General features: G+C 64.0%; 1 protein-coding gene across 3 annotated transcripts in view; it reads right to left on the bottom strand.

Moving 5' to 3' along the window:
- The window catches only part of UBA7 (ubiquitin like modifier activating enzyme 7), a 29,602-nt gene that overhangs the window by 758 nt on the left and 6,499 nt on the right, over window positions 1-22,345 (bottom strand). For all 3 annotated transcript variants that reach the window (XM_067561240.1, XM_067561241.1, XM_067561242.1), the window contains exons 8-24: window positions 22,175-22,272; window positions 14,399-14,533; window positions 14,086-14,244; window positions 12,999-13,106; window positions 12,759-12,839; window positions 11,877-12,032; window positions 9,328-9,493; window positions 8,710-8,906; window positions 7,570-7,634; window positions 7,108-7,279; window positions 6,676-6,750; window positions 6,235-6,424; window positions 5,276-5,385; window positions 4,651-4,743; window positions 4,176-4,370; window positions 913-1,014; window positions 278-378 (exon numbers count right to left, since the gene is read on the bottom strand). In XM_067561240.1, coding sequence (XP_067417341.1) covers window positions 278-378; window positions 913-1,014; window positions 4,176-4,370; window positions 4,651-4,743; window positions 5,276-5,385; window positions 6,235-6,424; window positions 6,676-6,750; window positions 7,108-7,279; window positions 7,570-7,634; window positions 8,710-8,906; window positions 9,328-9,493; window positions 11,877-12,032; window positions 12,759-12,839; window positions 12,999-13,106; window positions 14,086-14,244; window positions 14,399-14,533; window positions 22,175-22,272 — 2,203 coding nt within the window. The remainder of the gene's footprint in view (window positions 1-277; window positions 379-912; window positions 1,015-4,175; window positions 4,371-4,650; window positions 4,744-5,275; window positions 5,386-6,234; window positions 6,425-6,675; window positions 6,751-7,107; window positions 7,280-7,569; window positions 7,635-8,709; window positions 8,907-9,327; window positions 9,494-11,876; window positions 12,033-12,758; window positions 12,840-12,998; window positions 13,107-14,085; window positions 14,245-14,398; window positions 14,534-22,174; window positions 22,273-22,345) is intronic.

Here is a 22,345-nt window from a genome sequence, read left to right as displayed (position 1 = left end):
AGTGGGGGGGCTGCGGCCCTGGTGAGTGGTGAGAGAGGGGCAGTGGGGGGCCTGGAGCCTGGGTGAGTAGTGGGGGAAGGGCAATGGGGGGGAAGATGGAGCTCTGGAGTGGGGGGGAGACAGACAGTGGGTCACACAGGGTATGGCAGGGGGAACCGGTGCTGGCCCCAGACCCTCACGGTGGGGCGGGGGCTCATGGGCAGCACCCGCTACTGCAGGTCCGCCAGCCCCCAGAGGACGGGCAGCCAGGCTGGGCCCGGAGGGCCAGGACGCCTACCTGCGGGCGAGCTGCGCCTCTCGTTTTGGCTGGGGCCAGAAGCTGGCGAAGAGGATGGCCGGCCCGGCCAGCACCATGCGCACCGGCAGCCCGTGCTCCCCCTGCGAGGCAGGCGAGGTGTCAGGGGTGCTCCCCTTTTGTGGACTAGGAAAAAAGGCATAATGGAAGGCGCCCCACCCCCCGCCTCTCCCCAGACACGGGCAGCGCCAAGGTACAGGCGATGCCAGCTGGGGGGGGCACGTCTCCCTCAGCGCCAGGAGCTGGTCGTGTGGCTCCACACCAGCCCCAGCCACAGGCTGGGTGCGCCCGGAGTGGACGGGCAGACGGGGCTGCTGGGACAAGAGGGCAGGCACCAGGGTGCCAGCGGGGCCAGCCAAGTGTCGCCGAGACCCGCCCACAAGCCCTAGCTGGCAGGGGGGCCCCCCGAGACCCGGGAAGGGGTGGGTGAGAGCCAGGGGGTGAGCGCCACCCGGGGGGAGGGTCAATCTGCCCCGGCCCAGCCATGATCCCCAGGCAGAGGGGACAAGGCTCAGGTCCCACAGGGAAAGGAGGGTGCAGCAGGATGGGGGGGGGGGCCCACACGCCTGTTCCCACAGCCCCACCCAGCCCAGCTCTGGCACCGGGGGGGGGGGCACCTGCAGCTGGTCCAGGAGCTCCTGCAGGGTCAGTTCCTCCCCGTCGGCGCCAAGCCCTGGCACCTCAATGCGATGCCAGCAGCTCCACGTTGCCTGGCCGTACTGTGGGGGACACAAGGGCAGGCTGATGCCCAGGCCCAGTGTGTACCAGCCTCCTCCCCCACCTCACTACAGCCACCATGGGGCCAGGACCGGGGTCCCCCATCTGCCCCTCCCCGGCCCAGCACCAGCTCTGTTTATGGCCCTGTGCTCTACCACTGCCCACCCGTGACACAGGCCCTGCCACTGCTCTGCCCACTGGCGGGAGGGCACTGGCTGGGGGGGGCAGCGAGGGCAGGGCAGGGCACAGGGGGCTGGGAGGCACTGGGGGGGGCAGGGCAGGCGCCTTGACAGGGAATGTGTCCTCCCCCTCCCCCCCGGCCAGGGGCACATCCCAGCCCCAAGGAAATGCCTGAGCGCGAGTTTCACCAGCCCCTGCCCCATGGGGAGGGGGGGGGGGGGCGCTCAGCTGCTGAGCTCCACAGAGAGGCCAGGCCGGGCAGCCCTGCACAAAGCCCCATTGAGGCCGTGGCCCCCCCGCCCCTCCCCCACACACAATCAGCCCCTTCTTCTGCCCAGCCCTGGGGCTATGCCCCTGCCGGGACCAGCCAGCCGGGCCAGGGCAGCTCCGTCCTCCAACAGCAGAGCGCTTTGTGGGCAGCCCAGCCGTGGGTGGGGCCAGCGCGTGGGCACACCAGGCCGCCAAAGGGGCCATGGCCGGGGGGGAGAAAAGGGGCGCAGCAGTTCTCACTGTGGTAGTGCATAGGGCACAGCCTGGCTCAGTCATCCAGGGCCAGCAGCAGGGGCTGGGGGGCACCAGGCTCACCCGAGCCGGGACCCATCCCAGGCTGCGGAGAACTAGGGGCTGCACGGTCACCCCAGCCTCCATGGCCGGCCAGCCCACGGCTCAGCCCCACCCCACAGCTTCATCCCCCAGACCCAGTGCCCACACTGCCCAGCGCCAGCCCCACAGCAAGCCAGTGCCAGCACCGGGCTCCCCCCTTGTGCCCCCAGTTTGGGCAGTGAGCTTGTGGCTAGGGAAACTGAGGCGCAGCAGCTGCAGGACCTGGGGAAGGGTCCAGCCGAGCTGAACACAGCCCTGGCCTGGCGGCAGGGGGAGGCCCGGCCCGGCCTGGCCATTTGCTCTCACCCAGTTAGCACCTGGCTGCTCCCCCCTTCCCTTTGCCACGTACAGCCCCTTAGGTTAACCCCTGGCCTGCCGGAGCCTGGCTCCTCTGCTGACCCCCACCCAGAGCAGGAGTCACTCCCTGCCATGCCCTGCCCCAGTGGGCACTGCCCCACATCCCTTCAGCCGCGCCCCGGGCGCTCAGGGCACAGACCAGGGGCCAGGACTCCTGGGTTCAAGTCCCACCTGCTCCCAGCACCTAGGTCCCCCCTGGGCAAGGGGCTGACGCTCCCGCGGGGGCTGGGAAGGGCCTGCACCCCCTTCCTGCCCCCCCAAGGGCAGCAGGGCACTGCCCCAGACACCTCTGCTCCTCCCCCAGTGACCCACAGCATGTGCCTGCCCCCCCCCGCCCTGGAAGCCCTTGGCTGGGTCCTGGCCCTGCTGCTCCCCCAGCCAGGGAAGGGCCCCCCCAAGACGCCGAGCCCCTAAGGGGGGGCTCCAGCCCCCTCAGGCTCCAGCCTGGCCCCGGCAGGGAACTCGGGGCTGCGGGAGCGGCTGGGAGCCGAGCCGAGCCGCCTGCCTGGGGGGAGATGCAACGAGACCCGCGCCTGGCGCCTCTCCCCCCAAGCCTGGCTCCTTCCCCTCCCCCCCGCCTGGCTCCCTTCCCTTCCCCCCCCCCCCCCGCATGGCGCCTCTCCCCCCCCCCCCCCCGGCTGCCGTCTCGCTTCCTGTGCAGCAGGAAACCTGCCTCCGCCCCCCACACATGGTCCCAATTTAGGGCCCTGCCCCCCCGCGCCGGCCCCCGCGAGTGACAGGCCTGCAGCTGGGGCGGGGAGCGGAGCGGGGCTGCCCCCCCCCCCGCCAGACGGCCCTGCCGCCCCCCCTTAAGTTGCTGCTCCTGCCCCCCCGCGCCCCACGGATGCCCCCGCGCAGGGGCTGGCTCCTGGCAGCTGGCCAGCCCCCTTTCCTGCCCCGCTCCCCCCGCTGGATCCTGGCCCCCCACTTTTCCCTGCACCCCACTCTGGTTCCTGCCGGGGGGCAGCGACTCCGGGAAGGCAGCATTTGGCCCACGGGCCCAGCTTGCCGCAGCGTTTCTGCCATGGGGATGACTGTGCCCCCCCCCCGCCCCTGCCGTCCCTGCAGTGACCCCAGCCGGGCCAGCAGCAGGTCCGCAGCGGGCAGCTGCGGGGTGCTGGGGGGGGCGGGAGGGGAGTCTGTGCCAAGGAGGCAGCACCGGAGGCTGCGAGAGGCGACAGGCGCCGGCCGTGGGGCACAGCTCACCCCTAGGCAGTGCCCTACCTGCCAGCTCAGGCTGGGCGGCGGGGTCTGTGCTGGGCATGATGTGGGGCTGCTGGGCTGGGCTGGGCCGTTCTGTGGGGCAGGCCTTGCCCTGCAGGGTGCCCAGATGGACGGTGTTGCACAGAGGGGCTCACGCAGTTGGTCTGAGGCCCAGGCTGGCAGCAGCCGGCTTTGCCCTGGGCCCGGGGGCCCAGTGCCCCACACTGTCCTACCAGGCTGGATCGGGGCACAGGGCAAGTGCCAGGCGTGCTGCTGCTAAAAGCCGCGGGTACTTAGCTGGGTGCCTAGGCGCTCTGGGACGGGACCTCTGACCCTGCTCAGCCCCTGCTCTGCACACAGGCCCCTGCTGCCCCACTGCACCCCCCAGCCGTGCTCCGCTCTGCCCCCTCCTGCTGAGATGCAGCCCGTGCTAGGGAGGAACGTGGCACAGCCAGGCAGCTGCCCCAGAGCCGAGGGCAGCACACAGAAGCTGGGAGCGTAACAGGGAACTAAGACCCCTGGGCCAGCCTCCCCATGGCCACAGGCTGGGCACAGCCCCACCCCACACCTCCAGGGCAGCGCGTGGGGGCGTAGGGGCCAGCCCTGAGTGCCAGGGCAGAGACCCCGCCCCGCCCCTGCAGCATGCACAACAGATCACAGCTTGGCTCAGCAATGGATGGGGCCTGTGCCTGCCCTGGCAGAGCCCCCGGGTGGAGCTGCATGGACCACAGCTCCATGGCTGGCTCGGGCAGGGGTCCGCGGCGGTTACAGCCCCGGCTGTGCGGGAGGCCATTGGCATGGCTAGCCACCGGCGTCTCACCTTGTAGGTGGTGGGGGGCGACTGGGGCGGCATGCGGAGGAGCAGCGGCTCGGAGAGCTGCAGGAAGCTGTTGCGGTAGGAGCTGAGGTCCTGCTGCCCCCACACCAACTTGTAGAGCTCCAGGCAGGCCAGGCCGGCCACCGCCGCCGTCGTGGTGGCAATGGCGGGCACGATCCTGCCCGCCACACGCTTGCTCTGCCGGGCAAAAGGCAACCGGGTCACCTCTGTGGCCGGGGGCGGAGCGGAGCGCAGGGCTCCAAACCTGGCAGCTGTCCCTGGGGTGTCATCGCCCCACGGCTGTGCTGAGGGTCCCATCGCCTTGCCCCACCTGGCCCTGGAGGGCCATCGCCCCTGCCCTCACCCCAGTCTGTCCCTGGGGCCCTGTTGCCCCGCCCGGTGTTTGTGCCTGGGAGACCCGTCACCCTTTGTCTCCCCGCCCATCCCTGGGGGTCCCGTCTCCCCGCCCATCCCTCACCTTGTGCCAGTCGGCGGGGGCGATGCCGTAGTTCTCGGCGCGCAGGTTGGAGGCGGCCATGATGAAATCCACGTGGCCGTTGGTGTCGTCGTCCTGCGGAGCCGGTGCAAGAGGCAGCGTGACGAGAACCGGGGGGCAGGCGCCCCGCCAGGCTGCCCGCTGGGTAGCCCCCACGGCTGCCAACAGCGGGCAGGGGCCGGCTCTGGGGCAGGCAGCCTGAGCTTCACCCCACAGGACAACGGCTGCCTCCCAAAGGGGGCAGCGCCCCACACGTCTGTGACGTGAACCCCCGTTCTGAGCGACACGGGCACCCAGTCACCTGGCTCTGCCCAGCCCCGGGTGGCCACCACAGCCCCTGGCCAGCCCCTGCCCGGCCCTGTGTGGCAGTAAGAGACAGTCCCTGCCCAGAGAGCGCCCAGCGGCTGGCACTAAGAGCAAGGGCCAGCCCGCTGGTGGGCCGTCTGCCTTGCCTCCCGTACTGCCCCTGGCCGGGCTGCAATCTCCAGCAGCCCCAGCCCCTGGGCAATGCCAACTACGGCTCCCAGCGCCACGCTCCCCCCAGCAGCTAAGCCAGGGCCTGCCGGTGCCAGGGCAGGGTGACCCTGACCGGCGCAGCTCCTGTTACCTTCTCAAAGTGGATGGGCTCCATTAGGTGGGGGCGGCTAAGCCCCCCCTCCAGCAGTGCCTGTCTGCGCTTCGCCAGCTCCTGCCTCAGTGCCACCAGCTGTTCCTCGTCTGCATGGGGCACAGAGCATGGTGGGGACATCGGGGGGAGGGGCTCAGGACCCCCCCAAGTCAGGGACCCAGGGCTGAGTGCACTCCCATGGGTGAGGCCACGGGCAGCCGCGTTCCCAGCTGGCACCACACCACCCTGGCCCGTTCTGTGACAGTGCCATGGAGCCCTGCCAGGCTGCAGAGTGCCCGTCTGGGACGGGGCTGGGACGCACCTTGGGGGGGGGCATGGCAGCTGTGTGGGATCCATGGCCGAGCCCCAGGCAAGGAGCAGGCCAGTCTCAGCCCCCATCAGTGCCAGTGTCCCAGTGAGAGCAGCCCTGGAGCCAGGGCACCGTCCTACGGGTGGGGCTAGGGCAGGATTCTCCTGGCCCACGTAGGGGGAGGCACCCGCCCGTCCTGGCAGCTGGCACAAGCGCTGGGATGGAGCCCAGGAACACCCTGGTCAGCCTGTACTGCCAGCCGGGGGTAAGCCAACGCCGGAGAGCTCAGAGCCAGCCCAGCACCTCACTAGCCTGGGGGATCTGCTCTGTGCTGGGCCCCGGGTGCCTGGACCCCGACTCCCGCAGGAAAGAGCAGAGCCCCCGCCTGGGCTCAGGGTGGTATCTAGCCCCACTGCAGGGGCCCCAGGAGCGGGAGGGCATCCCTGCAGCACCTGCTCTCTGGGACCCTGCCAGCCAGCGCCTGGGCACGACAGGGTTGCACCAGCAGCGTCAGCGCCCAGCCTGCTGCGGGGTCGCTGGCTTTTACCCCAGGCCGACTAATGCCCACTCCCCTCCTGGGCCCCCTGGCATGGCCCACACCGACCCCAGCCCCACCCTCGCCCCCCTCCGGCCCCGGCACGGCTCTTACCGACCCCAGCAGGCACCTCCGCCATCTCCTCCTCTGTGACGGGGATACGCACCCCCTGCTCTGGCTGGAAGGGTGGCAGGACCATGGCCTGCAGCGTCTCCCTGGCAGCTGCCCGGTCCCGCGGCCCCTGCAGCCTGTGCGTCTGGGCAAAGAGGCTGGCAGCGGCCATGATGTACCCCAGGTGGGTGCTCTGCCAACACAACCCAGCTCAGCAGGGAGCAGCCCCTCCCCACCCCCTGCCCCACCCCACACACTCTGCCCCTCCACTCCGGCACACAGATGGACGGAGGCCAGTCCCCTGCCTCCCCATGGGCCCTGCCCCATCCGCTGCCCCCCAGCATGGAGCCCCACAGCCACACCCCCTGATAGGTCCCGCCTCCACCACAGGCGAGGCCCCGCCCCCCCCCACCCGTAGGGCACCCTGGCCTGCTCCCCACTTACATTGTCGCAGTTGAACTCCAGCGGCTGGGGGCATCTCCTGGGCCCCGCCCAGAAGGGGATCCCGGGACTGGTCTCCTAGGCACGGAGGAAGCTGGGCTCAGGCCAGGGCCAGGGAGGGGCCCAGCCAATGCAGGCTCCACTCCCCGTGCGCGGCTCTGGGGCAGGCCACAGGAACTAGATGGGAGAAGGGGGGGTCTCTAGTGCACAAGGCACAGCAGAGCCTTGGGGGTCACGGGGGGCTGGGCTGGGGGCGCGGGGTGATGGAGGGCCAAAGGGGTAGGAGGGTTCCAGCAGGCGGATGGATAGAGGCTCCTGGGGGGTGGGGGGTGCAGTGGGTGTGCGAAGGGGACCAGACCCATGGGAGCGCAAGGGGATCAGAGCCAGGGGCACCAAAGGGGGGGAGAACCGAGCCGGGGGCTGGGCGCAGCTCACGTGGCCAGGCGGGAAGGCATGCAGCAGCTGCAGGATGGTGTGGTGATAGAGGCGCTCCCAGCGCAACCGGGCCCAGCACACACAATCCTGCCAGCTGTCGGGCTTCTCCAGGCAGCTACGCACCCCCTCCAGGACCTCCACTGCCCGCTGCTCCTCCAGGAAGGCCGGGTCCCTGCGGGCACGGGCAGTGTCAGGTGGGGCCCGAGCGCCCACACGCCCCCCACCCCTGCCCGGCGCAGCCCCAGGCCAGAGCCAGGCACCAGTGGGGGAGGGTCATCCAGCCAGAGGGAACCCAGGAGTCCGGTGCCCTTCCAGATCGGCTCCTGAGCCCTGGCAGGTCTGAGCTGCCCGCCGCTGGCACCTTGCCTGTGCCGGGCCACGGCCGGGCCCCAACCTTAGGACCCAGACCAGTCAGCCCAGCCCCCACCCTCCTGCCCCCCTCGCCCCCCAGCCCACACTCACGTCAGGAATTTGTTGAAATTCTCCGCAGGCAACTTGAAGAGTCCCTCAAACTCATCCCGGGCCCACTGCAGGGGAGGGGAGAGTTTACACATACAGGCTGAGGGTCGCCCCACGCACACGAGCCCCCCACCCCCAATCCCACCCGTGCTGAGGGCCAGACACTCCAGCTGCTGGGTGCTCTGAGCCCCAGCTGGGGGGGCAGGGGCAGGGGCTGGGGCCGAGGCAGGCGGGCAGGGCAGGGCAGATGAGGGTGGCGGGGGGAGGGGGGTGGGGGGGGTTGTGGCAGTAGCCTTCCCCCTTCCCCCTGCCCAGCCCAGCTGCTTCTGCTCTGCAACCTCCCCTGCTGGGGGGTGGGGGGGGGCACGGTGGGGGCGGAGCAGCTGGGGAGACCCTTTCCCCCCCGCCACACCCTAAGGGGCTGACACTGCGGGACCGAGAGACTCTGCCACAGAGATGCGGGGCAGAGATCCCGGGACAGGGAGCCAGGGCCGTGTGTATGGTGCACGCAGCGGGCGGAGGCTGGGGGGTGTCCAAGGGGCTAGTGGGCAGAGGGTGGCACATGTGGGGTGGGCGGGGAGGCTGGAAGGCCCGGACAGCGATGTGGGTCTCAGCCGTACCCCGACTGCGATCCCCCTCATCAGCCAAACCAATAGGCCAGGGGCCGGGAGAGGGGCTGGCCAGAGATGAGGCCAGAGCCACCCCACAGGGGCAGAGCCCCCTCCCCCAGCCCTGCCCCGGCTGGGACACAGGCTGCTTCTGCCCTCGCTGGCCCCACTGCCGCCTCCTGCAGACCTGGACCTGCGCGGGACAGCGAGAGCCGGGCTATGCAGCCCAGCGGCCGGCCCCGGGCCCTCCTTGCAGGGCAGGGAGCTGCTGGGCACATGGCGGGAAGGGGGGTGGTGCCAGCTCAGGCTGGGCGGCGAGGGGCTGGGCACAGATTGGAGTGGGTCCTGGCCTGGGGCAGGGAGGATGGGCTGCTAGGTCCAGCCTCAGGGTGGGTGCAGGGGCCAGGGTGTGGGGAGGGTCCTGGAGCAGGGGGAGGGGCCAGGCCCAGCACAGGGGTGGGGTGGGGAGGAACCTGGAGCAGGGGGAGGGGCCAGGCCCAGGACAGGGGCAGGGAGGGAGGGCTGGGTCCCCCACCTGCAGCGTGTGCTCAATGGTGCTGGGGAAGTGGCGCAGGGTGCAGAGGGGCACGGCCGCCTCTGCGGGGTCCAAGGCTCTCCCGAACGGCTTCGTCAGGTGTGGCACGACGACCTGCATGTGGCCGTTGGTGCCCTCGGTGCCCGAGTCCAGCAGGGGCTTGAGGTAGAGGCTGCAGCGCCCGTCCACGTAGGCCCCTGGGGAGAGCGAGGGGCCTGTTCAGGGGCTGTCCATTCCCGCTCCTCCCCCGGGGGCAGCTGGCAGCGTCGCCCCCCACCCCAGGAGGTGTGCTGCCTTCCAGGCAAGGCCTAAGGAAGCTCTGCCCAGCAGAGCCCCCCGGGAGCCCCCCAGCTGAGAGGGCAGGGCAGAGACAGAGCCAGCAGCAGCCTCCGTCCAGGGCCAGTCCCTGCGCCAAGATGGCACTGGGCCCCGCGCTGCACGGTGGGCCAGGGGTGCACGTGGCACTGTGGGCAGGTGTGGCGTGGGAATGGACACGGTGCTGTGTGGCAGGGGCGGGTGGCATGGGTGTGGGGTGGGTGTATGTGGCGTGGCGTGGATGTTGGTACGTGCGTGGCAGGATGTGGCAGGGTGGGGCCATGGCTGTGCCCGGGCACTCACGGGCCTGCATGCTGTCCAGGGCGCTGGCCACGCCATCCAGGGCCAGGAAGAATTGGTCCCCATAGAGCGTCTCTGTGTCGGGCCCCACGCGGTGTGGCTGCCCCGTCACCCGGATCGAGGGGTTCATCTGCCGCACGGCCGCTGCCGCCACCTCTGCTTTCAGCTTCTGCAAAGGCCACGGGAGCTGTGAGCAGGGGGGCCAGGGAGGGAGCCCCACCCCCCTCGGTGCAGCACCCCTTCCCTCCCCCCAGCCAGCTGCACGGCAGACCCAGGGCTGGGGGAAGGTCTGTGCCCTGCCCAGCCACTCAGAGCCCACGGCCCACAAGCTGGGGCAGAGGCGGGTGCCCAACCCTTCCCAGGGACCCCTTGAGCCCAGCCAGGGGGCAAAGGCATGAGGCAGAGCCAGGCAGGAGGCTACATGGCAGAACCACTGCTCGCACCGGCAGGGGTGAGTCAGGAAAGGCCAAAGCACATATGGAGTTGCAGCGAGCAGGGGCCGTGACGGGAACAAGACAGGTTTCTACAGGTACGTCACCAACAACACGGTCAGGTGCCGTATTGAATGCGGGAGGCAGCCTAGGGACAGAGGATGTGGAGAAAGCTGAGTACTCAGTGACTTTTGTCTCTGTCTTCACAGACAAGGTCAGCTCCCAGCTACTGCCCTGGGCGGCACAGAATGGGGAGGAGGTGAGCAGCCCTCAGTGATGGAAGAACAGGTCTAGGACTATTTAGAAAGGCTGGACATGCACAAGTCCATGGGGCCGGGTGCAATGCACCCCAGGGGGCTGAGGAAGTTGGCTGATGTAATTTCAGAGCCATTGGCTATTATCTTTGAAAGCTCGTGGTGATTGGGGGAGGTCCCTGATGAATGGAAAAAGGCAAATCTAGTGCATATCTTCAAGAAAGGGAGGAAAGGGATCCAGGGAACTACAGACCAGTCAGCCTCACCTCAATCCCTGCAACGGTCATGGAGCAAGTGCTCAAGGAATCCATTTTGAAGCACTTGGAGGAGAGGAAGGTGATCAGGAATAGGCAACATGGATTCACCAAGAGCAAGTCATGCCTGACCAACCTGACTGCTTTCTATGATGAGGTGACTGGCTCTGTGGATGTAGGGAAGGCGGTGGATGTGATATACCTTGATTTTAGCAAAGCTTTTGATACGGTCTCTCACAGTATTCTTCTCAGCAAGTTACAGAAGTATGGGTTGGATGAATGGACTATAAAATGGATAAAGAGCTGGGAAGATCATCGGGCTCAATGGCTAGTGATCAGTGGCTCCATGTCTAGCTGGCAGCTGGTAACAAACAGAGTGCCCCTGGGGCCGGTTTTGTTCAACATCTTCATTAATGATCCGGAGGATGGGGTAGATTGCACCCTCAGCAAGTTTGCAGAAGACACTAAGCTGGGGAGAGTGGTAGATACCCTGGAAGGTAGGGATAGGATACAGAGTGACCTAGACAAATTGGAGGATTGGGCCAAAAATGTGATGAGGTTCAACCAGGACAAGCGCAGAGTCCTGTGCTCAGGACAGAAGAATCCCATGCACAGCTACAGACTGGGGACCGACGGGCTAAGCAGCGATTCTGCAGAAAAGGACCTGGGGGTTACAGTGGACAAGAAGCTGGATATGAGTCAGCAGTGTGTCCTGGTTGCCAAGAAGGCTAATAGCATACTGGGCTGCATTAGGAGGAGCATTGCCAGCAGATCGAGGGAAGTGATTATTCCCCTCTCTTCGGCACTAGTGCGGCCGCATTTGGAGTATTGTGTCCAGTTTTGGGCCCCCCACTACAAAAAGGATGTGGACAAGTTGGAGGGAATCCAGTGAAGGGCAACAAAAATGATTAGCACAGGACTGATGAGGAGAGGCTGAGGGAACTGGGCTTGTTTAGTCTGCAGAAGAGAAGAATGAGGGGGGATTTGATAGCAGCCTTTAACTACCTGAAACGGGGTTCCAGGGAGGATGGAGCTAGGCTGTTCTCAGTGGTGGCAGATGACAGAACAAGGAGCAATGGTCTCAAGTTGCAGTGAGGAGGTCTAGATTGGATATTAGGAAAAGCTTTTTCCCTGGGAGGGTGGTGAAGCACTGGAATGGGTTACCTAAGGAGATGGTGGAGTCTCCATCCTTTGAGGTTTTAAGGCCTGGCTTGACAAAGCCCTGGCTGGGATGGTTTAGTCGGGGTTGGTTCTGCTTTGAGCAGGGGGTTGGACTAGTTCAGTGTTTCTCAACCTTTTTGATACCAGGGACCGGCTTCCTGGGCTGTGTCAGATCTCTGGCCGCGGGGCTGACCCACGCAGCGGGCGTTGAGAAGCACTGCAGTAGGTGACTCCGCAGGTCCCTTCCAACCCTCATCTTCTAGAATTCCATCCATGGCCCCTGCCCTGGCTGTGCCCAGCGCCATGCCCCATGCAGGGCCATCTGGGCAGGGGCTGCGGATCAGGAGTGATGGGCACCAGCAGAGCTGGGGGGAGGCTCCGGCTGGGGCAGCAGGGGGCTGTGGGTCAGGAGCGAGAGGCGTGGAGGCCTTGCCCCGCCCTGCCCCACTCACGTCCTGGTCCCGCGGGCGGAAGAGGAACTGCCGGCTGAGGTTGGAGCGCTGGATGGTGTCCATGTCCGTCACGGTGATGCTCCCGCCCTCGCCCGCCGCCAGCCCAATCATCGCAAAGTTCTTCAGCAGCTCACAACCAATGGCTCCGGCTCCCACCTAGCGGGAGGAGGTGGGGTCAGCATGGCCATGCCCTGAGCGCCAGCAGGGCTGGCACCATGCCAGGGCTCTGCCCTGGGGCTGGGCTGGCCCCCACCTTCCTCCCCGGCGCTGCCCCTCCCCCCACCTCCCCTCTCCCCGGTGCCCTTCCGCGCACTCCCAGCGCCCAGGCACAGAGCGGACACAACCGAACACTGGGGCATCCTGATCATCCCAGCTGCCCCACAGACGCAGGCTGGAGTCTGCCCATCCCCAGCCTGCCCTCCCTCTCATCCGGCCCCCCCCAGCCCAGCTTTCCTGTCCCCGCTTTGCAGACACCAGAGCCGGAGAACCCCCAGGGCAGTGGTCTGGGTAAACCCCCCCTTCCCCAGGGCACAGCCCCGCGCCTGCCCCCAGACCAGCTTTGCTGGGCTTCCCCTCCCAGCCTGGATCTCGTGCTGCCTGTGAGCCCTGCCCGCAGCTGAATGCCGGGCGCTGGGGTCAGTCCAGGCCTTCCCTGGGCTGCAGGAACCAGCCCCGGCCCCAGCATCTCGCTGCCAGGCAGGTCTGCCCAGTCCTGGCACCCCCAGGCTCACCCCCACCTCCCTGGGCACCAGGTCTGCCCGGCGCTGTGTGCAGGGGTGACACCCTCCCCACCCCCTTGGCTGTGTCTCCGGGGGTGGTGTTCACCGGCCCCCTGCCCCACTGGCCAGCCCCCCGCCTCGTCCCACTTCCCTACCTGCTCACCACAAAGTAGTTCTGCCGGCCCAGCCTCTCCTGGAAGTCAGTCCCGAACACGGCGATCTGCCCGTCATAGCGGCTGCCACGCTGGGGTGCAGAGGGACAGACTGCCATCAGTTCCCACACAGCGCCCCTCCCCCAGCCAGCTACCTGCACCCACCCCCTCTGCAGGGCCCGCTCAGCGGCTCCCTACCCAGGGCTGGGGGCGACTTCCAGGCAGTGTCCATTGGCAGGCGCACCACTCACCGGGGCACAGGTCTCCTCCGTCAGCGGCACGGTGCCCTGCTCTGGCAGCGACTCCAGTGCGTCGAAGTACAGCCACTGCGCCAGCGGCGAGAACTTTCCCGAGGCAGCCTGGAGAGAGCGAGACGGGCAGCGCCCGGTCTGCCGGGGCCCCAAGTGCCTGGCCCGTGCCTGCCAGTGGGGCAGGGCTGGCTGTGCTGGGTAGCAGAGGGACTGGCAGTGCCATGGGACCGCCCAGCACATGGTGCCAGGCCTAGGGGTGTCACCAGGGCCCAGTGGGGCAGAGCTACCTGGCCCAGGAACCGGCCCCACAGCCAGGACTGTCCCAGGCACCCCCAGATCTTCCCATCTCCTCCTGCTGCGGGGGGCAGCACCCCCAGACCTGTGGCACTGCTGCAATGGCACTGGGGCTGGCAGCGGCCCCTGCTGGCCATTTGTGCAGATGCAGCTCAGAGACAACGGGCGTCAGGACTCCTGGGTCCCATCCCAGCTCTGCCTCCAGCTCCCTGTGAGCGCAGGGGCCAGTCCCACATAGGAGGGAGTCGGGGACCTGGCCCGGCCCCAGCGCTCTCAGCCCTCTATCTCCCGCCCCCCTCACGCCAGCTGTGGGGCTCAGGCCCCTCTTGTCACATCCCAACAACCTACTGTCCAGTGACTGGCCCCTCTCCACTAGTGCACCCTGCACTGGGGCAGCCAGGGGCTGCGGGTCGGGAGTGAGGGGCACCGGCAGAGCTGGGGGGAGCCCAGGGCTGGGATAGCAGGGGGCTGGCAGGGAACCTGCTCCTTCCAGACATGAATCAGGCCAACCCCAGCCTCTGCCTGTCTCTGTTGTGCCACCCCAGAAACCTGCCCTGGGGCACCCCTTGAATTCGCCCACCAAGGTGAGCCACGGCCGTCGGCTGGCTGGGGTGGGGGCGCCACCTGGTGGTCATGTCAGGGACCCAGCGGTTCTGGCCCAGGCTGGCACTGGGCAGCACCCCTGGGCATCAGGTGCAAGATCTGAGGGGCTGGAGACCCTCCCTCCAGCCGGCAGCCAGGCCTCAATGCTGGGCACTGGCCCTGCCCCCCGCGGCCCCACCTGGCCACACACCTTCAGCACCTCCTGGGCAGCCAGGCCCCCGAGGACGGCTGCCATAGGGCTCAGGTCCCCCGCGCTCACGTGGGCAAACGTTTGCACCAGTCCCTCGTCCAGCAGCTCCTGCTGCACGTTCAGGCCACGGGCCAGCTCCAGCAGCCGCTCGGCATCCGCCTGCAGGGAGGGGCACAGGGCAGGTAGGGGCAGGGTGCAGGCGGGGGTGGGGGCAGGGCGTAGGCGGGAGAGGGGCAGGGACATAAGGTTGGGGGCAGGGCAGATCCCTGCAGGTGCAGCTGGCCCATGGCCCAGTGCAGCGGTGGGGCCTCACCTGAGCTCTCGGCTGGGGCAGCCGTCCCATCTCGGCAGCGAAGGCGTGGAGGGCCTGGAAGGCCAGATGCAAGGTGCGCCCCCGGTCGTCCGTGGCCTTGATCTTCGGCTCAGCCAGGGCTGCTCTCAGGGGCTCCTGCAGGCAGAGGGGGCAGAGCTGGGGGTGGCGCTGCCTGGAAGCAGGGCCGGGGCTGGGCCGTGCCCCGCACACAGCAGGCAGCTGGGCATAGGAGGGCACTAGGCTATCCTGCCCCATCACAGGCCCTCCGCCGTGCTGCTGCCCGGGCACTCGCCCCGGCCCTGGGGCAGCTGGCTGCGGCGGGGATCCCGGCACACTTCTCAGCTTTAGCTCTGCCCGGCGTCCTGCGGCTGGAAAGGCCAATACCCACCAGAGCAGGGCAGGGCTCTGCAGACCGGCCGGGAGGCTCCTGCAGCACAGCTTAGCCCCAGCCCATCGCAGCCACGGTTCAGTGCCTGGCGCAGAGCAGAGCACAGCAAACCGGCTGCGAACACTCAGGGCTGTGCTCCAAACTCACGCTGGGAGGCTGGAAATTGGCTCTTGCTCTGATCACGTTTTCAACCCCAAATTTGCCCTTCGCCGCCAGGGCCCCGTGGGCGCTTGCTGCCCAGCCGGCTCCTTGGACCTTTTCCTCCTGCCTCGTCCTCCCGGGTTCTAGCGCAGACCCACCCCCGCACTGCAGTTACCCCAAGTCAGTACCATGGCAATCCCCCTTGTCAGCTGTGGGGAAAGGACTGGATCCCCAGAGGCAGCATGCACACGCCCAGTAGAAACGGGGGCACCTATGGAACATTTACCCTGACCAGGCGGCACTGACGGCATCCAGGGGCCCAGAGAGCTGGACGGGAGTTTTGGGAATTGCAGTGGAGCCTAAAACTGGGAGCTCGGCACCGAGACCTTTCAGAATCTAGTCCTGCCTCTCCGTAAAGAGGAACAAAGAGGAGGAGAGAATTACAAACCCGCCAGCCTGACTCTGATCCCTGGAGCAAATGAACAAACAATCCCCGGGTGCGCACCTGCAGGATAATCAGGGATAAAGCACAGCCGCCATGGATTGGTCAAGAGCGAAGCAGGCCAGGGTTACCGGCCAGTGGACAGCAGGGGAGGCTGCAGATGTGATAGATCTTGACTTTACTAACTTCCAACACAGCCCCACATGGCATCCTCAGAGCAAAGGAGGGAAACGGGGTCTAGAGGAAACTACTAGAAGGTGGCTACACAACTGGCTGAAAGACTACTCAGAGCAGTTAGCAGTGGTTTGCTGGCAGTCTGGGAGGGCGGGTCTAGCAAGTCCCGCAGGGATCAATCCTGCTCTTGGTGCTGTTCAATATTTTCATTAATGACACGGCTAATTGAGTGGAGGGGATGCTATAGACCGTGCAGAGGACACTGGGCTGGGAGGGGTTGCAAGCGCTGTGGAGGACAGGGTTAAAATTCAAAGTGACCAAGACAAACTGGAAAATGGTCTGAATTAACCAGGATGAAATTCAATAAAGAAAAATGCAAAGCACTCCACTTAGGAAGGAACAATCGGTTGCACACACACAACATGGGAAGCAGCACTGCAGAAAGGGATGTGGGGCTCGTAGCGCATCACAAGCGAAATATGAATCAACCGTCTAACACTGTTGCAAAAAAAGCAAACATCATTGTGGGGTAGATTAGCAGGAGTGCTGTAAATAATTCTTCCGCTCCGCTCTGTGCTGATCAGGCCTCGACTGTCTTAGTGTGTCCAGGGCTGGGCGCCACATTTCAGGAAAGATGTGGAGAAACTGGAGAAAGTCCAGAGAAGAGCAAGACAATGATGAAAGGTCTAGAAGACATGAGCTATGAGGGAAGGTTGAAAAAATTGGGTTTGTTTAGTCTGGAGAAGAGAAGACCGAAGGGGGACATGAGAACAGTTTTCAAGTCCGTAAAAGGTTGTTACAAGGAGGAGGGAGAAAAATTGTTCTTCACCTCTGAGGACAGGATAAGAAGCAATGGGCTTAACCTGCAACAAGGGCGGTTTAGGTTGGACAATAGGAAAAACTTCCTACCTGTCAGGGTGGTTAAGTGCTGGGATTTCCGTCAGCGGGAGCGTTTAGGAACACGTTGAACAAACCCCCGTCTGGGCTGGTCTAGCTAATGCTTAGCCCTGCCCCAGTGCTAGACTGGACTAGGTGACCTGGCCAGTCCCTTCCAGCCCCACACTTCAGGAGTCTCTGCATGCTCGTGTCCACCCCACAAGAGGCCTGGAAGTTGAAGCTGGCTATGGGGCCACTTACCTAGAAGAGGCTTCGCTGCGGAGGCCTATGCCAGCCAGGATGTGGCACCGGCGGGGCTGCAGGGCACCAGGCTGCAGTGCCTCCCTGGGAGAAGGGAGACGGGCTGGGGCTGCAGAGAGCGGCCTTCGGTCACTCCCTGGGGGGGGGGGGGGGGGAGGTGACTGCATGCTGTAGGAAGGGGTCCAGAGAAGGAACAAGGGCTGGACGGGCCTCAAGCAGCGGGCGGGCAGGTTCCCCTGCCGGCCACGGAGAACGTGGCACCCCAGGGCCCTGCCGGCCACGGGGAACGTGGCACCCCAGGGCCCTGCCGGCCACGGGGAACGTGGCACCCCAGGGCCCTGCCGAAGGCTGCCTGAGGCTGTTTGTGTGGAAGGGCGCTGGGGAGCCCGGCAGGGAGCCGAGCCCCAGAGAGTGAGAGGCCGCGGGGTGAGCCGGGAGGGGTGAAGACACAGCCAGGGAGGTGCCACGCCCGGCACAGCTAATCTCCAGGGCGGCAGGCAGGAGGCTGCACCATGGGAGGGAGCCAGCAGGGGAGGGACCAGCTGGGCTGGACCTGGGAAGACAGGAGCTGCTGGAGAAGGCTGCCCTCGCCCTGGGGGTGGGGAGGAGGCCTTGGAGGCTACAGGCCAGGGAGGCCACAGTCCCTCCCTGGGAGGGGTGCTGGGGGCTGGCAAACCCCAGGGGGGCAGTGCCTGGTGCAGGACAGGGCTCAGGAAAGGCAGCGAGGGCTCAAGGGGCCCAGGCCTTGGCTGCTGAGCCAGAACCAGAGCAGAGGGCAGGCCGGGTCCCTGCCCGCCACTGGGGTGCGGCACCAGGGCAGTGAAAGGGGCCTCTGGGCCCCGGCAGGGAAAAGGCAGGTACTGGCCTGGCCGGGGGCTGAGTCACCAGGAGGCGGCAGCAGGTTGTGGTGTGAGACACGGGCTGCAGCCCCGGAGGCGGAGACAGAGGCAAGGCAGGGCGTGCGGCGGCGGGAAGGGGCTAGCGAGCTATTCCCCAACGGCCCGGGCAGGCGCCAGCCGAGTGCAGAGGGGAGCCCCCGTCACTGCCCGGACTAACACGCTCCAAGGCCTGCGAAGCGATAGCGTCTGGAGCCGGAGCCTGCAAGCTGCGGGGGCTGCCCTGCCTGATGCTGCCCTCGACTTCTGAACACAGATGCACACGGGTCGAGGTGTGGCGCGGCTCGCGGTGGCGGCGAGTCCTGCAGCACACCTTTAGTGTCACACTATGGAGACGCCCTTCGCAAGGGAAGGGACCAGGCAAACACGGGGAACGCCTCGCTCCGTTGCTTCGCCTGGGTTCCCACGCCACCGGCACAGGAGGGCTGCCTCTGATGGCAAAGCTGCAGTGCGAGGGCCCGTCCGCCGGCTTAACCTCGTCAGTCAGGCACGTGAACAATCCACCCCGAGCGGGGTAGTTAAACTGAGGACACTAGGTCGATGGAAGAATTCTTCCATTATTGCTCCCAGCTACCGCCGCCGCGGGAGGTCGATCACGCCAGAAAACCCCTCCCATTGGCACAGGTAGGGTCTACAAACAGTGCAGCCGCGCGCGCTAGCATTTTACATGCAGACAAACCCTCCACCAGCCAATCAGTAGGCAAGCTGTCACGCTCCGCACAATGGTTAATTTCAGCATCCGTGTCCTCACCGGCAAGGAAATGTGGGTTTACTGTGGGATAATTAACATGCAGGAGCATCACCCTGTGAAACCCCAGTGCACTAAACGCCCCACTGACAGCTATACGGGTGAGGCCAGACAACCACTACGCTCTCGAATGAAGTCACACCAGAAAAGGACAAACGACAGGAACACCCCATCACCCCTGGGTGACACGTCTCACAGAGCCATCACACCGTATCTGACCCCTCAGTCAGGCCTTATCCTCAAAGGAAACCTGCACAGCACCTTCCAAAGACGAGCCAGGAGCCGACACGCATAACTTTACTAGACACCAAAAAATCACGGTCTCAAGAGAAATACTGGATTTATAGTTTATACAGCAGCTCTCTGTAATCCACAAACCCCCTTTGCGTCCTGTCACCACAGAGGTGTGAACGGCCCACTCGGCCTTAAAATAGTGCTAGCTGCTCGTGCTGAAATCGTCTGTTCAATCTTGTATTTAGCGGTGACACTTGGGTGTAAACTTCCAGTGGCACAGCTGTTTGGTACTGCGGTGCCGCTGTAAGAGAGCTCTCCCACTGACACAGCCTGTCTGCACTAGCACTTAGGCCAGCAAAACAAGGCCCACATTTCCCAGCCCTAAAGACGAGCTCCGGGTAGCTTGAGAGCTTCTCTCTCTCAGCAGTGGAAGTTGGTCCAATCACAGATATGACCCCCCCGCACATGGTCTTTCTGACATCCTGGGACCAGCACAGCTGCAACAACACTACATCCAGAGTAGAGATACAGCATTTTAGTTTCTCCAAAAAGCCACCAATGCAAAGGAGTAACCGGATAATTCACCCTAAAAATGCTTGATTTTGGCAGTCAGGAACAATACACTTGTCAGAACGAAGAACAAAACTGAAATGGATCCAAACAAGATATGTGGCGATACACAAAGCTAGGACATTAAAACAGGCAGGGAGAAGTAGAAACAAACGATGATTTTTCTACTGAATTCTATATGCACCAAATTAAGTAACAGGAGAGTAAAGTGTGCATGAGGGTGTCTCTGCAGGAGGGATCACTCACAGAAAGAAGGGTTTTTAATCAGTTTTCAGTTACGGACGCACATGTTACTGGAAGTCCAGAACGCTGTGGAAGCTATCGGGATGTAGACCCGCTTTAGTGTACGGTGACTTTGCAGAGAACAGTAAAAGTCCTGAGCAGTGCAACATAAAGGCTCAAGAATAAAAAGAAAAATCACAAGACCCCCAAACCGATGGATTCTTTATTTTAATGTCGAGACTTTTTGAACACCTGTGGCTGTCAATCAGTCTTAGGCTTGCAGACCGATATTTAGTCAAGATGACAGCAGAAATGTACCTTTGGAGAAGGATTTCATACAGGCCGCTATACTGCCTTTTAGGCCAGGTCTGTAAAGGTATTTAGGCAACAAGTGGGATTTTCAAAAGCATCAAGGTGCTGTCACCCTTTGAGGATCTGGCCTGAGGTGAGTATTTGACACTCAAGTGCTACACAGACGTGGAGACCGAGAAGAAGCCCCGGGTGCCGGGTAGAGAAGCAAAGTAACAGTTGACAAAGCAATCCCCTTTGGTGGATCAAAGGAAAGAGAAGAAGTTTGACACCAGAGCAGGAAATCAGTCAGCCTTGATGTCCCATGAGCCTGAAGACTAAACCGTGTGTATTAAAACAACAGTGAGAAAAGGATGAAATGTAGAATTCAAACCTAATGTCGCAGCAAAACCCCCGGAGCCCAGGGACTGGCCCCTAGTGACATTTGCTAGGATTATTCGCACCAGCACCCGCGAAGGAAGGCCAAGACGAAGTGCTAAGGGGAATAAAATAAAAGGAGTGAAACGTCCCTGGCAGCGGCAGGGGCGAGACAGGCTGCAGGCCCCGAGAACAGCGGTGAAGGCGAATCTGCAGAAAGCGAAGCTGAGCCGGGATTAATTCCCATGCGCACTAAAGCGTGGCTGGCGACTGTAACTGCGGGGGAGGGGCGGGGGGGGGTCTGTGAAATACGTCTCTGAATGGGGTCGCCTTCAGCCACCCCGCACATCCAGCGCCTGGGGCAGAGCTGCCTTGAGCGCACGGCCCTGAGAAACGGGAGCTGAGCTGCTCCGTCTTGGGAAGGGAAACGAAAAACCCCTCTGCCGCCCCCTCACTGCAGACAGCTCTGCCCCTCCCTGTCCCAGGGGTTCCCCTCTGCCCTGGGCAGGCTGGCAGAGCCTGGCCCCATTCTCAGCCCCCGCCCCAACCCCCAGCCCCGATTTGGCCCCTCTCCTACTGCCTCCAGCAGTTTGCCCCCACCTGCTCCCCCTGTGTAGTCAGTTAGGCCCCTGCCTGGCCCTCTCCTCCCGATTTGCCCCCTCCAGCCCCAGGGAGGAGACGGTCACGGCGTGGGGGGGAAGAAGGGGGCAGCATGAGGCCAGCAGCTCCAGCAGATGTTACTGTGCATCTGGAAAAATCATGGAGCAGGTCCTTAAGGAATCCATTTTAAGGCACTTGGAAGAGAGGAAGGTGATCAGGAACAGTCAACACGGATTCACCAAGGGCAAGTCATGCCTGACCAACCTGATTGCTTTCTATGATGAGGTGACTGGCTCTGTGGATGTAGGGAAGGCGGTGGCTGTGATATACCTTGATTTTAGCATAGCTTTTGATACCGTCTCTCACAGTATTCTTATCAGCAGGTTAAAGAAGTATGGGTTGGATGAATGGACTATAAAATGGATAGAGAACTGGCTAGAGCATAGGGCTCAATGAGTAGTGATCAATGGCTCCATGTCTAGCTGGCAGCCGGTCACAAACAGAGTTCCCCAGGGGTCGGTCCTGGGGCCGGTTTTGTTCAACATCTTCATTAATGATCTGGAAGATGGGGTAGATTGCACCCTCAGCAAATTTGCGGATGACACTAAGCTGGGGGGAGTGGTAGATACCCTGGAGGGTAGGGATAGGATACAGAGTGACCTAAACAAACTGGAGGATTGGGCCAAAAGAAATCGAATGAGGTTCAACAAAGAGAAGTGCAGAGTCCTCCACTTAGAAAGGAAGAATCCCATGCACAGCTACAGACTGGGGACCGACGAGCTGGGCAGCAGTTCTGCAGAAAAGGACCTGGGGGTAACAGTGGATAAAAAGCTGGATATGAGTCAGCAGTGTGCCCTGGTTGTCAAGAAGGCTAATAGCATATTGGGCTGCATTAGGAGAGGCATTGCCAGCAGGACGCGGGAAGTGATTATTCCCCTCTATTCGGCATTGGTGAGGCCGCATTTAGAATATTGTGTCCAGTTTTGGGCCCCCCACTACAAAAAGGATGTGGACAAGTTGGAGAGAGGGAGGAGGGCAACAAAAATGATTAGGGGGCTGGAGCACAAGACTTATGAGGAGAGGCTGAGGAAACTGGGCTTTTTTAGTCTGCAGAAGAGAAGAGTGAGGGGGGATTTGATAGCGGCCTTTAACTACCTGAAAGGGGGTTCCAGGGAGGATGGGGCTAGGCTGTTCTCAGTGGTGGCAGATGACAGAACAAGGAGCAACGGTCTCAAGTTGCAGGGGGAGGTCTAGGTTGGACATTAGGAAAAAGTTTTTCCCTAGGAGGGTGGTGAAGCGCTGGAATGCGTTACCTAGGGAGGTGGTGGAATCTCCATCTTTAGAGGTTTTTAAGCTGCGGCTTGACCAAGCCCTGGCTGGGATGATACAGCTGAGGTTAGTCCTGCTTTGAGCAGGGGGTTGGACTAGACACCTCCTGAGGTCCCTTCCAACTCTAATCTTCTATGATTCTATGATCTGCAGGGAGAGCCCGGGGGAGGGGGGGCCGACCAGCCATGTGGGGGGGGGGGGGGGGGGGGCCCAGACGGGCAGTACTCACATAGGAGCGCAGCTGGGGCACCTTCACCTGGGTGACGACCCCACCGTGCTGGTACGGGGCGAAGGAGCCTGTGTCCCCGATCTCCAGCGTGAACTCGCCTGCAGGAGGCAGTGCCAGGGTGAGGGGGGCTCTGAGTCATGACAGGGGCCACCCAGCTCCTCCCCGGTCATG

The sequence above is a fragment of the Emydura macquarii genome, unplaced genomic scaffold (genome assembly GCF_026122565.2).
Source record: "Emydura macquarii macquarii isolate MOO-44397 ecotype Brisbane River unplaced genomic scaffold, CSIRO-AGI_Emac_v2 contig_2369, whole genome shotgun sequence".
NCBI classification, from domain to species: Eukaryota; Metazoa; Chordata; order Testudines; family Chelidae; genus Emydura; species Emydura macquarii.
The sequence above is the reverse complement of the archived record's forward strand: the minus strand, read 5'-3'. Positions and strand labels throughout refer to the sequence as shown.